The sequence below is a fragment of the Arachis stenosperma genome, chromosome 3 (genome assembly GCF_014773155.1).
Source record: "Arachis stenosperma cultivar V10309 chromosome 3, arast.V10309.gnm1.PFL2, whole genome shotgun sequence".
In the NCBI taxonomy this organism is placed as follows: Eukaryota; Viridiplantae; Streptophyta; class Magnoliopsida; order Fabales; family Fabaceae; genus Arachis; species Arachis stenosperma.
This window is the reverse complement of record NC_080379.1, coordinates 171,173,028-171,185,589: the sequence shown is the minus strand read 5'-3', so window position 1 is coordinate 171,185,589 and position 12,562 is coordinate 171,173,028. Positions and strand designations below refer to the sequence as shown.

The following is a 12,562-nucleotide window of genomic DNA, read 5'->3' as shown; positions in this document are numbered from 1 at the left end:
AAGCAAACAATAAAGCTTTTGATTGGGCTTGCAACATTAATATTTATTCTGGCCCAATTATAACTAACTTTAATAAAAAACACAAGGCTGAACCAAAAATTGCAACAGTTGGGCTTTGTTAATTTTCTTTTGTTTCGGCCCAACAAAAATCTGCACAACAAAATTATTTTAATCAGTTCATTAATCAAAATTAGCTTAATAATTTTGCTGTTAATAATGTTTGATCATCATCAATTTGGTTTAGAGTTTTCCAAACTCATCACTCCTGATTGAGGATCCCAAATCGACTCAACCTTTTCTTCGTGTTCACCCTGCCTATCAGTACAAACCAGGTAAACAGCTCTACTTTCGGTGGAACTAAACCTTTCCAAATGGAGCTAGTGAAGCTGTAGCTGGTAATATCCTCTCCAAGCATTCCCTCTTGTAGCACCTGCACAAAAGAGTTAGTCGAATAAATACCAAGTCTATCATATTTCCACACCACTCTATCCTCCTTAGTGTTTACTAGCTTCACAGGTCGCAAAGTCTCATGCAAGTGACCCACAAGCCCCAATTCCCACTTGAAGAGCTCTCTCCTCCATAGGAAGTTCCACACCCACTCTAGACCATCTCAAAACCCACAATCCCCAATAAAAGAACCACATTGGTTTGAAACAGGGAATAGTCGGGAGAACCGATCTTTCAAGGCACTACAATGTAGCCAAACATCTTCGCAGAACCGAGTCCGGCGACCATCACCAACTTCCATGGACAAACCTGTAATCATCTTATCCCTTAATAGTGTTCTTTATTTATGTGTACAGACATTTTTAGTGGTCATTGTCTTTATTTCTATATTTGCCTCCACTTGAAGTTATTAGTAAGTTGAGACTCTTGTTTGACTTCTATTACCAAAAAAAAAAAAAGAAACTGACGAATGTGAATGTGATATAGTAAACTCTGTGACCGTGAAAGTGTGAGGCAGTAGAGTATTATTTATGTTGTTGCAATTATATATCTAGTATCCATGGAAAAAAACCAACTTATTTGGTAGCATTGTTGTATCAGTTATGATTGCTTTGCTTCTAGCAGTACTTGCATATCTGTGAGCTTAATTAATGTAAAGATTTCAATATGCTTCACACGACCTTGTGCAAGTGAAGCAGTTGCAAACTTTGCATAAGATTTTTTAATTAGCCAGTTAAACTATTAAATGAAAAATGCTTATGAATGAAAAGATAATAAGATAGGACGAAAAAAGTGTAATGCACATTAGCATTTATACCATATATATATTAGTACCGTTTAATCTATGACATTGTCAATATACTAAATTGATCAGATGAAAAATACAGACAAAAAAAAAAGCATAAACTACATAATTAATATGAATGAAAGTTCAAACTTAAAGCTTAAGTGACAAATCAAGCCCTGGAGACTCGGAACTAGAGGGTTCATTATCTGGCTTGGTATCCTGATCATCCTTTGCATGGCGAGTGAGACTTGTATCAACATTGTTGGTAGAAGAATCTCCTAATTGGGAAGTAGTTCCATTACCATCATTATCATCTTCTTTTCTCAAATTTGAAGAACTTGCTTGAATTCCACTAACCCCACCTACTTCATTATTTGGTTGTAAACCCTCAATACTTAACCTATCAAGTGCTAATGATGATGATGAACCTAGAATCCCCTGCGTTGACCAATTATGATTACGACCAAACCTAAGACCAGCAGACCAAGGATAAGAAGGTTTGTGAATCATAGACTCCACTCTTACCCCAAGTGTCCTGTTATAGGACCCATATAAAGATGGTGTGGAAAAGCTATGGTAAGGGTAATATGGAAAGTGAGGGTGACCAAAAGCACCCGTGTCCATCCCTTGGCGACGTTTCGCTATCGCACGCTCTTGTTTGTGGGCATTTTGGTGCCCACCAAGGGCTTGAGAGGACGAGAACTCTCTCTTGCAAAAATTGCAAGAGAAAGTTTTCGGCTCTGAAGTCCTTTCTTTTTCTTCAGTGTTTTCATCTTTTCCTTCGTCAACATTATTATTAGTCCAAGTTGACGATGATCCCATCACCCTCTTCCCAGTGTTGAAAAAATCGAGCTCTTTCACGTTGGAAGAACAACGAATCGATGAAACATCGTTGTTGGAGAGCTTCACAAAATCCAATATCCTTTCCATATTATTATTGGAATTTGAGGCTTGGTCCGGTTCAGAAGCTAGATCATTGTCCCTTGTGTTGTTATCAATCCCTTGGGAGGTGCCAGAGATGCTAGAGGACTCAGAAGGACAAGCATCAGAACTTTGTCCTGCCATGGCTCAAGAGAGAAAGAGATTATGCAATTTTGAATTTGAATAGGTATTGATAGTGGCATGATTAAAGGTTATTTATATAAAAACTTGTATTGTATAGTGTTGATTAGAGTTTGTAGTTGTGCACAATATTAAAAGGTTTAATTGAATATACTGAGATCTTTATAATTAGAGAAATCGGTTCTACTCTTCTAATTAATATCTTTGTATTAACTTAGAAAATCTTAGAATTAAATTTGACTGATTGGCTACGTGATTTGGGAGGGTTATGTGCTTTTATTGCTACTAATAATAGTGTGTTCTATTTTAAACTTTTAGTACAAGTTGATAAAACTCGGTTATTACAAATAACTTGCTTATTTTGGTGTTTTATACAGATATCTTGAACAAATGAAAAATTACTTTCCTTTTTCAGCTGTCTCTTGCTGAGCAAACTTGTTTGATAAGGCAATTTTTATTACCATCTTCTGTCCACTTGTGTGGAATAAATTTTCACGTCTTAATGATTCGGTTCCAATTTGCAATTGGAAAGAATTGCTTGCACCGGTTCATCGTTACAATTTCAAAGTACTAAACAATAATATCTGTGTAAAAAAAATAAAAAATTGATTTGATAATCTTCAACGAATTCGGGCTGTCAATTAATTAATTTTCTTGAAGTTTTTTTCTCATTAATGAGTTTGCTAACGGAATGAGATCGAATCTTTCGTATTTAATTCTTGTTACTGTCGGATAACACTACCTCTTTAAAGAAGATACATGTATGAATGTATGTATGTATTTTTCCAATTTTAGAAAATAAAATTTGACTTGTGTTTTAGAATAAGAAAAAAATGTTATGTGAGCAAATTATTTTTGTAAATAAGTTCAACAAGTCTTTTTTCTTTTTCTTCTTATGTCTTTGTTCCTTTGTTCCTTCTCAATTGATTTTCATTATGCCAATAAACTATTGGACCAATTTGTTTACCGTAGGATTTTACTTTAGAAGGTAAAATAAGGAAGTTTTATCGTTAGATCAAATTAGAACTAATTTTTCATTCAAAGGTGAATATTTGATGAATATTTTATTTCCTGATTATTTTCCACATTCACTACATTAATATTACTAAGAGTTGAGTTCAATCCAAATAGTTATATTCATTGCCAGAAATTTGCAAATAAAAGATATTTAGAAGAAGTAAAAATCAGCAAAAAGTAACCTACAATTTTTTATTTTATATTTTTTAATTATTACCAAAATAAATAAACAATTTAAATTTAATAAATATATAACTATAAATATTATATAATATAAAATTATAAATATTAAATTAAATATAATAATTTTGTGTTATTAACTTATTATCTATTCGGTATTAATAAGCTGGGGAGAATGAAGATCTGATTTGGTCAAAAGACACGGGAGCGTTTAATGGGATTTTTTTTTTAGACTGCAGGTGAATATTATGATTCAAGGGTTTCTATTTTTGGTAAGTTTCTGTCTGATATTCAAGGCTTTAATGCTCACAATGGTGGTTTTTCTACTGAAAAAGAAATAGTGGAAATTCAAGTGGTGCAATAATTGGTTGATGCCTGTCAATGGAGCTGATCGAAGTCTGACCCAATGGGTGCAATGCAAGAATATGACAACACTATTCTTACCATAATAATCATTAGTTAACTCAAGTTTCCAACAAGACATCATGAATCATGATTCAAGAGGACTCATGTAATGTGCACAACTTTATCAATATTATTATTAGCTTTGTTGACAACACAGCTCAGTAGAAGATCTATTTCTCCCATTAATTATATTTATTATACATAATAGCTAAAACAACAGCAAAAAAAATACAGAAATAAGAAGTGGCATAATAGATATGCATGGGTGTGTCTTCACCTAACAACAAAGCTTTTCTGAATAGTTTGACTCTTGATAAACTCAATCAACCAAGTGAAAATGGAGTAACTATAAGCTTAGATACCTCTCTCAACTTTCCTCTATCTAACCTTCAAATTTTCACTACTATCAAGCACACAGGAATACCAGAACTGACTTCAGTGACTTGTACAGAACACTTGGAAAGAAAGCAAGATAGGAATTTTTTCAACTCATTGCAAGCATCATATAGATGATGAATATTGCACTACAGGGTATAGAGTATTCTTAGAAAAAACAAATGAGTTAGATTGTAAATTAAATTCCTCATAACATTCATCCTTCAATGGACAAGTTAGTGAATTCCCGGTTTATATAGTGTGGATAGAATCATAGAAGCATTGATGAGATATATTAGGTAAAAAGAATGTGACTTTTACAACTCAAGTTTCATAATTCAGTAAGGAAGAAACAAGGAACAAAATGCATTATTATATATATAGAGATAGTTACATCAAAAATGTTTAAAACTAGACAGAGTGTACAATCATACCTAACTGAAGAGATACATAAGTACAGTTAAGAATGCGTTCGACAGTTATGTGCAATTTTATGTCTCCTCTTGTAAATGAAATGATCCTTGGACATCAGAGTGCAGATACACAAAATGTGGGGGAATGCATCATCCATCAACAATGAATTGATCTTCTTGATTGTCTCCCTCAACCCTGGTGTCACCATGAACCATTCCGTTTACATGATGCAAATTTTGCATCATTTGTGAAAGATAATGGTTGCTAGCACTAGTATGATCAGATAAACCAGCAGGTTGAGCAGTCCATTGTGAGAATATACCAAGTAACTGGCTAGTAAGGTTTTGTTGCTCATGAAGTATTCGGGTTTGCATTTGGCCCATCTCTGCTCGGTGCTGATTTAGCATCTCATCAACCCTCTTCTTCCATTCTAGCCTCCTGCAATTCATTCTCTCTTCCCGTTCCCTCTCACGAATCAACTCTTCATCTCTTCTTTTCCTTTCCATCTCTTCATTCTCCTTCTCCATAGCTTCCCACTTAGGCATCCACTGCCTCCTTGCCTTCATCCTATCCTTCTCCCTCTCCTCCAGTCTCTTCTCCCACTGCTTATCGAGCTCCACTCGGACGTTCTCCCTCCTTTGTCTCTCCCTTTCTCTATCCATCTCACGCTGCTCGAACCGAGCCTCCATTTCCCTCAACTGTCTCAGCTGGTTAGCTAGAAACCTCCATGCCTTCTTTTCCATCCCCTTAACCACCTTCCTCTTCTTCTTCAAATTCAACCCCGTCAATTCCCCATTTTCACACACATAACCGTTCTCCACATCATCCCTCGCTCGACTGCCACCACTCCCATTACAATTCTCCTCCCCTTCCTCAACATCATACTCAAACCCCAAACCCATCACTTCATTGTCCATAGCAGCCCCAAAATCCCCATCCTCACCATGACCAATCTGCTCAAACTCAACTATATCCATTTCCCCACCCCCACCACCACCACTACCATCAATAAACCCATCTCCGTGATCATGATCGTGATCTCGATCCCCGTCAACGACCACCATCAAATCACCACCACTACCATGACCACCAACACCAAGTGGGACATCCCCAAAAACATCCTTGTACCTCAGAAAATTAGACCAATGCGTGAGTCCCTCCACCCAATCAAAATCACCATCACAATCCCCACCGTGAGAAGAGCCGTTCTCCGACCCGGAGAACTCAGGCTTCTTGATCTTCTGCTTAACAAGGAGGTACTGGTGGCGCATGTTCTGCACTTTTGTGGACACGTCCTTCCAGGACCACTGCCAAGGGAACGCGACAGGGTCGCGGAGGTGGTGGATCGTGTTGACGTGACAGGCGATTGGCTTGAACTTCTTCTCGCGAGTTCTCATCTTCGCGAGCGTGCCGTCACCGACCATCTCGCCATACTTGTCGATTAGGGTTTTCTCCTCCGCTTCTGTCCATTTCTTCCGTCGAGGAGGAATCATCTCAAACCAATCCCGATTACGGTAACGGTAACGGTCACGGCGGTGAAGTTGGTGTTGGTGATGCTGCCTCCTTCTTCTTCTTGTTCGGCTTCGTCAAGCACCAAAACCTTGTCGTGTATCGATTCTGATTGCATCGAGAACGGGAAAATAGCCCAACTCGCTTGAATTTTGATTGGTTTCGAATTCAGAATTTTAACCTAGCGAATGAACGGTTGATTGTCTCTGAAAATGGAGAGGAGCAACATGATGGCGGTGGTGACTTACCTAGTGGAGCTTCGGAGGAGGAATCCAAATAGAAGGAGCTGGGCGCTGAGTGTGGTAACAACAATGATTTTCGCGGAAAGTTGGATTTTTCCTGAGAAAGTGAAACTAGTTGATGTGGCTAACTGGGGTGGGATTGAAACTCACAAGCACTCGTGTGCAAAGAAAGCAGAAAATTTCCCAGCTAATTTTACTTTTCCTTTCTTTCTTTTTATTTTTCTTTTCTTCAATTTTTGAAAATAAAAAATTTAAAAATATTTTTAGAAAATTTTAAACAGCTGTGGGCATGCTGGAGTGGTTATCGGGCATGACTAGAAATTATGTGGGCTCTGCCCGCGCAGGTTCGAATCTTGCTGCTCACGTTTTATACTTCTATTTATGAATTAAGATTACACTCCATTATTTGTGCCTATACTATTGCCCATTTGGCCTACAAGAATACGAGTTCAATCAAATTTTTAATTTTCATATCATCTGCCCCTCACAAATATGCAAACATGAAAAAGCAACAAGAATAAACTATAACAGGAACTTCTAAATAGGTTAAAACTTGCAAAGATCATAATCTCATGTTCACCCAGATTAAGATCATAATCTCATGTTCACCCAGATTATTGTTAGTCTTTTGGCCAAGAATAAAACAAAAGTATCTGTTTCCATAATTTATTTCTACGAAAAAGAAAAATTATTCAATAGGAAAGACTAGGAGAAACTAAACTGTGGCATGTATCTATCTACAATTTCCAGCTATGCTTCCTGTAATCTTTCAAAGATGATGTATTTTTGGCTTTGCCGTTTTTCCATTACAGCTTCATCTTTGAAAGAGCATTTAGCATAACCTTCATCAGATTTTTCTAAAGGGGAAAAGACCATCACTGCCGCACAGCTATATTGCTTCTGAGTCGTTTCTAGTATGTTCTGGAGTCATGAACACAGGGGGAGGAAGTACCGATTTCTCTCCCATGTCCTTAGTTTTGTGAAGGAGAAAGGTCCCGGATAAAATCGTGACAAAGCCGCACATCTCAGTGGCGATTTGCGATGCATTTTGCGAGGCCCAGTCCTGCACAGCACAAAAAACAAACCACCAAAGTAGAGAAGAACTTCATTTGCAAAGTGCCAATACATATTTTATGTGAAAACAGATCACCAGAATTCAAAGTATAATCTTGGAGTCTTGGTCTTTGAAATACAAATTAGAACCTCATCCTGAACAGAATAGATTTATTTTTCTCTATATTCTAACTCTAGCACAGAGTGATCACTGGCTCAACTAATCAAATTCACATAATATGAAAATTCAGTGTGCCTAAATTTAGATGTCCATGTTCTCTAAAAAGTAGCCAGAGAGTACTGATTTATTGTTAATACCATAGGTAGTTATGTTTATCACATTTTCCATCCATGTTTTATCTTTCAATTTTACTTTGACATGCACTCTGAAGAAGCAATTTTTATTTCTACAAACTACCAGATTTGAAGATAGTATTGCAGCTCTAAGTTCTAAACAAAAGTAATAGATGTTTGGAACAAAAGATTCATAAAGGGCACAAAGGTAAAAGTCACCTTAAACATGATCATGCTGGCAAAAATGGTAAATGTTGTAAACATGACATAGTAAACTGGTGATACGACAGCAGTGTTGAAAGTGTCTAATGCCTGCAAATTTTACCAGAATAAACTAACAGCATTACAACTTAGTTAGAAAGGCTCTTATCGCAAACTGCTAACTCAACATACTTATTTTAAAGACACAGACAGAATGCCGAAATGAGGTGAAGTTCTACCGTGAGTCCACTGAAGATACTAGAATAAATAAGATGCCATGACATTCCTAGAATATTGCATCTCAAGCTTTATTCATCCGGGACAAATCAATTGTAATTGGGAGAAAACACTACAAAGCCTCTTGTTCAAAACTTTCTCAAAATGCTATATACTGAATTACACAATGAAAGTGTGGTCATTTAGCTAGTGATATCATGACAGAAACCTCAAAGAGGGAGAATGCATAATCTTTTTTTTTAGAAAAAGCCATGCAAATCACCATCTAAAGCTGAGTCAAATTCTGAAAATCCTAGGAACAGTAGAAATGACTCTGGTTCTAATTCTCCAATAATCAGCAAATAGAACAGAATACATTACATCACTGATAAATATAATTCCAAAGATTACCTTGTTCAAGTAGTTAATCTGTAAAAGACAACATCCTAACACGATCAGTGTAAAAAACCAGGTCTGAAAGTACTTGAATTGATTTGTGCCTTCAAATGTAAGCTTCAGAGCTATTCCTACTGCTTTCACGCTCATAACCTATAGTATGCAACAACAAAGAAACAAGAATAATTTTGACGATGCTAAGTTTATATGGTCAACCATGACGCATGAGAGCTGAAGATAATTAGTACCGTAATTGAGCCTGTGAAAGAACATATTCCAATATATACTATCATATGGGTCTGTCCATAGCGTGGAACGCAATAGAAAATGAGAAAATTAACCACAATGATCATAGCACAAGTGTACAAAATAAAACCTGTTCATGAGAAAAGAATGGGCGCCAATGTTAGTCACACATATATGAATGCTTGGAAGGAACTAGTTGAAACAAAGCAATTAAGGGTGAAAGCATACCTGGCTCTGTTGCAAGCTCCCAAACTTCCTTGACAGAATGAATGATTCTTTCATGCGGAGCATGTAAAACAATAGTTGTAGATCCAACCACACAAAGAGCACATCCAAGCACACCAAAGATGTGCAATCTCTCTTTCAAGATAAAGTGAGCTAGCACTGCACTGCATCATGATATGAGTTCGTAAATTTTTCCGGCATCCACATTTTTATTATTGAAGTAACAATATGCCTCTCCTAAAAAGTTATGCTATGAAGAATACCATGTCTCTTACCTGAAAATGATACTTAAGGCTCCTAAAGGGGTTACAAGAATCGCAGGTGCAAATGCATAAGCTGCAAAATTGGCTATTTCCCCAACTATCACTGCAAAAATTTAGACGTCTATACAAAATTAGTTGAAAAAATTCCCTAAGATTAGTAGCACGAGAAAAATAATCACAGAACACTAAGAGTTAAGATGAGAAATTTTTTCTATAAAAGGCCTCAGCTAAGTATATATCTAAAACATGATAGATTCATGTAAATGTAAGGGATCTAAAATACTGGTGATCACTTCAGAAGAGACTCTTTATTCTTTTATGACACTGAAAATTTTAACATGTGCCAATTATGTTTTTCCCTCTTCAGGTCTTCCCCCTTGCTTTTGAGAGTAAAAAAGGGGCAGTGTCATTTTACAATTGCTTATCAAAGAGTTACGTGAATTTTAGTGCAAAAGAGGTTAAGAAAAGTCCAATAATGTATTTCCTTTTTAGTTAAAGATATTTCAACTATTTGTAATGCTTATGAAGACCAAAGAAAGATGAAACTCATCATCAAGTAATACAGCACAACATGCAAACACAACTTGTACCTGAGGAATGTTACAATAAAATTAGGTAGCTTATACACTAAACAAAAGGGGCTGGGTTTCAGCTTTCAATACAGTAAAGGAAACAACCAGGGAAAAAAATCACTTACTTGAGATCATTCCAATCCACCAAAACGGTTCAAGTAGGTATGAATGCCCTCCAGTGGCTGACCAAACCAAAACAATTTCATTGATATTAGATATATTGATCAGATCTAATAACGTAGCAAAAAGTGACAGTGACAGATAAAAGATAACTTAGAGAGTATGCTGAATAGACAACAGACAATTGCCGCATTCTAAGGTCAAGTATTTTCAATAACACAGATGATAGCATGATATGAAAATTTCAACAGAAGAAAAAATATTGATAATTGATGATGAGATCTATATATGAACCTGCTCTTTTCCCTGTAGTGGCTGCTCTTCGAAGCCCCATCTTCTTGATTATGAAGCTAGAACCAATGAAAACGCTGGACGAAACGGCCAGAATAAGCCCAGTAACATTGTCCTTGGTTGCCTCCATATATCACAATAATCACAATAATATACTAAGAAGCAGCTACAACAGCTCGCTCAACAAATTCACCTTTAGCTATTGATCTATCATCATGAACAAAAAAGTCGCATATTACGCATACATCTCAAATTAAGGAATCAAACAGGATCGAAATTCGAACGTGAAATCACATAAATCACGAATCATGACATGAAAAGCAGTAACTGGATAGAAATTAAAAGATCCGTGCTAGCGAAGGTAACTACAGTTCTCGAATCAGATTAGTTGAATTCCCCGTAACAGGATCTAGGTACGAGTGAGTGACAGAGAACAAACACGATGATATGAAGAATAACGAAGAGAGATACGTACCTTCGGAAACAAGTTGGTAATGGGAGCTAGAAGAGCATGATTCAGAAGAAGAGAACGTGGAATTGAAATGAGTCCGTTACGCATGCATCCCCTGAAGAAATAATGATTTTCAATTTTTAATTATTGATTTTTGAATTTTTGAGATTTTAAGATCGTCCGCAACCCGCGTGTTCCAATGCGAAATTGTTATAACGTGTTGTTTCGCTGTATTGTGTGTCTATTTTGTGACACTCTTGTGTATATATATATATATATCTCCGAGTCTGAGAGCGAGTTTTGTTGATACATTGCCTCTCCACTTTCCACTCAAGTATGAAACATTTAGAATCACAAGAACCTAAGCCAATGGCATTTGGACAGATACTAATTTGCGAAGACCACGGATACTTTATACTTCCACAATAATAATCTATCAATATTGGACATCTTCTCATGTGCATTGCCCATAATCTATATCTATATCTATATATCTATATATATATATATATATATATATATATATATATATATAGGTATTTTTTTGGAATCTGAATTTCATTTAAGAGCCTATTATTAACTGTCAATGAGTAATAGTTTAAATGGCATAGTCTCTCCATACTCAATTAAGAGATTGTGGATTCGAATCTCTTATCTTTGGTAAAAAAAAAAAAAAGAGTCTATTACTAACTAAATTAATTATATTCTAATCTGCTAATGAGCTATAATTTTAAATGCCATAATTTTTTTATATTGATCTAAAAATTGTGGATTAGAATCTCACTCTATTAGTTGTTACATATAAATGATTATTAATCAATTCTAAATTTAATTATTCTGTTATAATGCTTTTAATTATTTTGGTGATTAATTATTTAGTTAAAAAATATTGTGGTAAATTTGGTAATTAAAATTTATATATGTAGCATTTTTTTTACTTGTTTATTTAGTATATTTGAGTTTTATTTATCTATCAATATTATTTATTTATTTAATATATTTAGTGGGAGAATGTTTTTTTTTTTTTTTCTCTATGTGATAGAAGGAATGAAAATTGAAAAGTCAGTGTACAAGTAGTTAGAATTCAGGACATAATTAGCATCTTATTAGCGGTGAAATCAACAACAGAAGAAAATTAAATCAAGAAGATTTGAATCCGAGACATTGCTTAAAATGAGTTTCCTTATCTATTTATAGAGTTTATTGAATCCTAAGAAATTGGATTTGAACTAAACGGAATTATTGAAATAAAGATCTAGCATTCATTTTCCTTCTCGTCCACAAAATTTAAACTCCATATTTTTATTTTATTTAAAAAAGGAAGATACCAAACAAGAGAACTAAACAAAATGGTATTGTCATCCTTTTTAGGCTTCTTACTACTTCTTTTTCTGATTTCTCGTGTTCTTTTCTCCTTTTCCACCCTTTATTTATCAGCTGATGTGAAACCGAGACATGTGAATTGGTGAAGGAATCAAAACTAAACTGAAATTGACCCAAAAAAAAATAAAAAACAACAATTAAATCCATTTTTGCTGAAACCTTGGACTATATGTATCGTAAAAATGAATCATTCAGTATTGAAAACAAGCGCTTAAAGACTAAAATGAAGGTTAAGAGTTGATTTGGATTTTAATTTTCAGTGTCCATGAGGTTTTATTATTATGTAGGAAAAAAGTGAAACCTAAAATGAAATTTTTTTACTGATTTTTTTCCCACAATTTTTTTAAAAAAATAGAAAACGTTTTCTTAAGTTAAATAGAATTTAAAATTTTAACCATATATCACCACATTAC

The 12,562-nt window shown here is 35.1% G+C and overlaps 2 protein-coding genes and 1 non-coding gene across 3 annotated transcripts; 1 reads left to right on the top strand and 2 right to left on the bottom strand.

Moving 5' to 3' along the window:
- Positions 1-1,384: 1,384 nt before the first annotated feature.
- Positions 1,385-2,299, bottom strand: LOC130967311 (zinc finger protein 4-like). Its single transcript, XM_057892129.1, has one exon. The coding sequence runs from the start codon at positions 2,297-2,299 to the stop codon at positions 1,385-1,387; it is 915 nt and encodes a 304-aa protein (XP_057748112.1).
- A 4,422-nt stretch (positions 2,300-6,721) lies between these two features.
- Positions 6,722-6,803, top strand: TRNAS-AGA (transfer RNA serine (anticodon AGA)). The gene has a single exon. It is a non-coding gene; the product is annotated as a tRNA-Ser (tRNA).
- Positions 6,804-6,886: 83 nt separating this feature from the next.
- On the bottom strand, positions 6,887-11,119 carry LOC130970318 (probable magnesium transporter NIPA1). The gene is made up of 9 exons (XM_057896369.1): positions 10,791-11,119; positions 10,319-10,522; positions 10,030-10,086; positions 9,345-9,435; positions 9,073-9,233; positions 8,847-8,974; positions 8,614-8,751; positions 8,005-8,097; positions 6,887-7,501 (listed from the first exon to the last, which is right to left on the bottom strand). Exons 2-9 carry the CDS (start codon positions 10,443-10,445, stop codon positions 7,328-7,330), a joined length of 969 nt encoding a protein of 322 aa, XP_057752352.1. The 5' UTR covers positions 10,446-10,522; positions 10,791-11,119; the 3' UTR covers positions 6,887-7,327.
- Positions 11,120-12,562: the final 1,443 nt, after the last annotated feature.

Bases quoted from the DNA above. Each gene is read 5' to 3' on its own strand.
- LOC130970318 (XM_057896369.1), bottom strand. From the start codon at position 10,445: ATGGAGGCAACCAAGGACAATGTTACTGGGCTTATTCTGGCCGTTTCG. The intron at 9,436-10,029 runs GTAAGTGATTTT...AAATTTTTGCAG, and splicing joins GTGGATTGGAATGATCTCAA to TGATAGTTGGGGAAATAGCC. The intron at 9,234-9,344 runs GTAAGAGACATG...ATCATGATGCAG, and splicing joins GCCTTAAGTATCATTTTCAG to TGCAGTGCTAGCTCACTTTA.
- LOC130967311 (XM_057892129.1), bottom strand. From the start codon at position 2,299: ATGGCAGGACAAAGTTCTGATGCTTGTCCTTCTGAGTCCTCTAGCATC.